At 41.6% G+C, this 2144-nt stretch overlaps 1 protein-coding gene across 3 annotated transcripts in view; it reads left to right on the top strand.

The window, feature by feature from the left end:
- Window positions 1–1527, top strand: part of LOC143289087 (uncharacterized) — a 95575-nt gene extending 94048 nt beyond the window's left edge. For all 3 annotated transcript variants that reach the window (XM_076597928.1, XM_076597929.1, XM_076597930.1), the window contains exon 5: window positions 371–1527. In XM_076597928.1, coding sequence (XP_076454043.1) covers window positions 371–756 — 386 coding nt within the window. In that variant the 3' untranslated portion in view covers window positions 757–1527. The remainder of the gene's footprint in view (window positions 1–370) is intronic.
- Window positions 1528–2144: the final 617 nt, after the last annotated feature.

Below are 2144 nucleotides of genomic sequence, written 5' to 3' on the forward strand. Positions count from 1 at the left end.
ACTATCACCTGTGTATATGTTTTGCTTACACACACACACACACACACACACACACACACACACACACACACACACCAACAACAGCAACAAACAATTTACCTGTTTTTGCATTGAAACTATCACCTTCGTATTTTGTTTTGCTTTTATTTTTTACATTGTTTTACTTACACGTCACAAACACACACACACGCTTGCACGCACACACACACACACACACACACACACACACACACACACACACACAAACAACAAACAACCACTGTATACCTGTTCAAACCTTACATTATCACCATATAATTATCACCTATGTTTTTTCTTTGTCCCTCCCACCCCACCCCAACACCACCGTCACCACCAAAAACCCCAACAGACTACCTGTCGTGGAACGTGCGTGACGAAACCGGGGTCAGCTTCATCTCGGACGACCTCCACTACGTCAACGGCACCATCACCATCCCCAGCAGCGGCCGCTACCACGTCTACACCCACCTCACCTTCGACACCAACGCCAACAAGCTTCGCGGGCAGCAGCTGGTGGTGAACCACTCCATCACGCGCATCTCACGTGGAAGGCCCGTGGATCTTCTGCTGGACCGCGTCAACCTCTTCAGTCGCGAGATCAAGAGCAGCGACCTGGAAGGAACCTTCGAGTTCCAGCGCGGGGACGTGGTCAAGGTGATCGTGTCGTTCCCCAGCTACCTGTACAACATGCCCCAGACCAACGTGTTCGGGCTCTTCAAGCTGGTGTCGGGGTGATAGGTGTGGCAGGTGGTGGTGGTGGTGGACACGGTAGTGGTGGTGATGTTGATGATGATGATGGTGGTGATGTTGTGATGTGATGTGGTGTGGTGGTGAGGACTTTTATTGGGTGTGTGTTTTGTATGTGTTAGTGTGTGTGTGTGTGTGTGTGTGTGTGTGTGTGTGTGTGTGTTGTTTTTGTTGGGTGTGTGTTTGTATGTGTTAGTGTGTTGTGTGTGTGTGTGTGTGTGTGTGTGTGTGTGAGGGGTTTGAAGGTAGGATTCTGTGTTGAGAAAGAAAGAGCAGACGTGTGTGTGTGTGTGTGTGTGTGTGTGTGTGTGTGAGGGGTTTGAAGGTAGGATTCTGTGTTGAGAAAGGACGTGTTGAGAACAGATCTCGATCATTCCTTCACTTCAGTGACAAAAAAAAACAACAACAAAAAAACAAACAAACAAACAAAAAAAATAAATAAATAAAAAAATAAAGAAGAAAAACGGTTTCCTGAATGTTGAAGTCTCGTTATTTCCTGGGAAAGTGTGGACTACTCGGATATCAGACGCACAGGAAAAAAAAACAACAAAACCTTTCCAAGCCTTTTTTTTTTTTTTTTTTTTTTTTTTAATTGTCATCAGCATCACCACCACCACCACCACCATCATCATCATCATCAACAACAAGAATTTGTTCTTTCTGGTCCAATCACGGGGACCGAATTCTGTTGACTTCCAACCTACTTGTTTGTTGAGATTTGTATAAAAGAGAGAATTAAAAAAAAAAAAAAAAAAAAAAGTAACAAAAAAAAACCCCCAAAGCTATGAAGAAAATGCCGCGTTTGGATACAGAGAAGGTATTATATACCTACATGGTTAACATTTCTGGCTCAAAACTGCAAGCAAAGGGTAGGGCTGGATTCATTCTGTGGATTTTATCATGACTTAAACCATCAAGGTTTCAGACAAATATATATATATATATATATATATATATGTGTGTATATATATATATATCTAGCCACAGTGGAAAAGAGCGTGCCTGGTGCTTTCAAACTCTTGTAACTCGTGCTCAACTGAGTGACAGGGAATGGAGAATCGAGAAGTATGTTTTTTGGTTGTTTTTTTTTTTTAAAGGTTAACGATTGTAATACTCGGTAAAGAGAAGGATGTTGGAAGCGTGTGTGTATATATATACATATACATGTATACACATGTATGTATGTATGTATATACACCCTATTTCCTTGGTCTCCTTGGACAAAGCAAGAAAGAAAAGCGAGAAAGAGAGAGAGCGAAAGAAAGAGACAGAAAGCAAGAGAAGATAGGGAAATATTTGGTATCATCCTCGATTCGTCGTCAAAAAAAAATTTTTTTTTTTTTTTTTTTTTTTTTTTTTAAACAGACAAGGCCATA

The sequence above is a fragment of the Babylonia areolata genome, chromosome 13 (assembly GCF_041734735.1).
Source record: "Babylonia areolata isolate BAREFJ2019XMU chromosome 13, ASM4173473v1, whole genome shotgun sequence".
In the NCBI taxonomy this organism is placed as follows: Eukaryota; Metazoa; Mollusca; class Gastropoda; order Neogastropoda; family Buccinidae; genus Babylonia; species Babylonia areolata.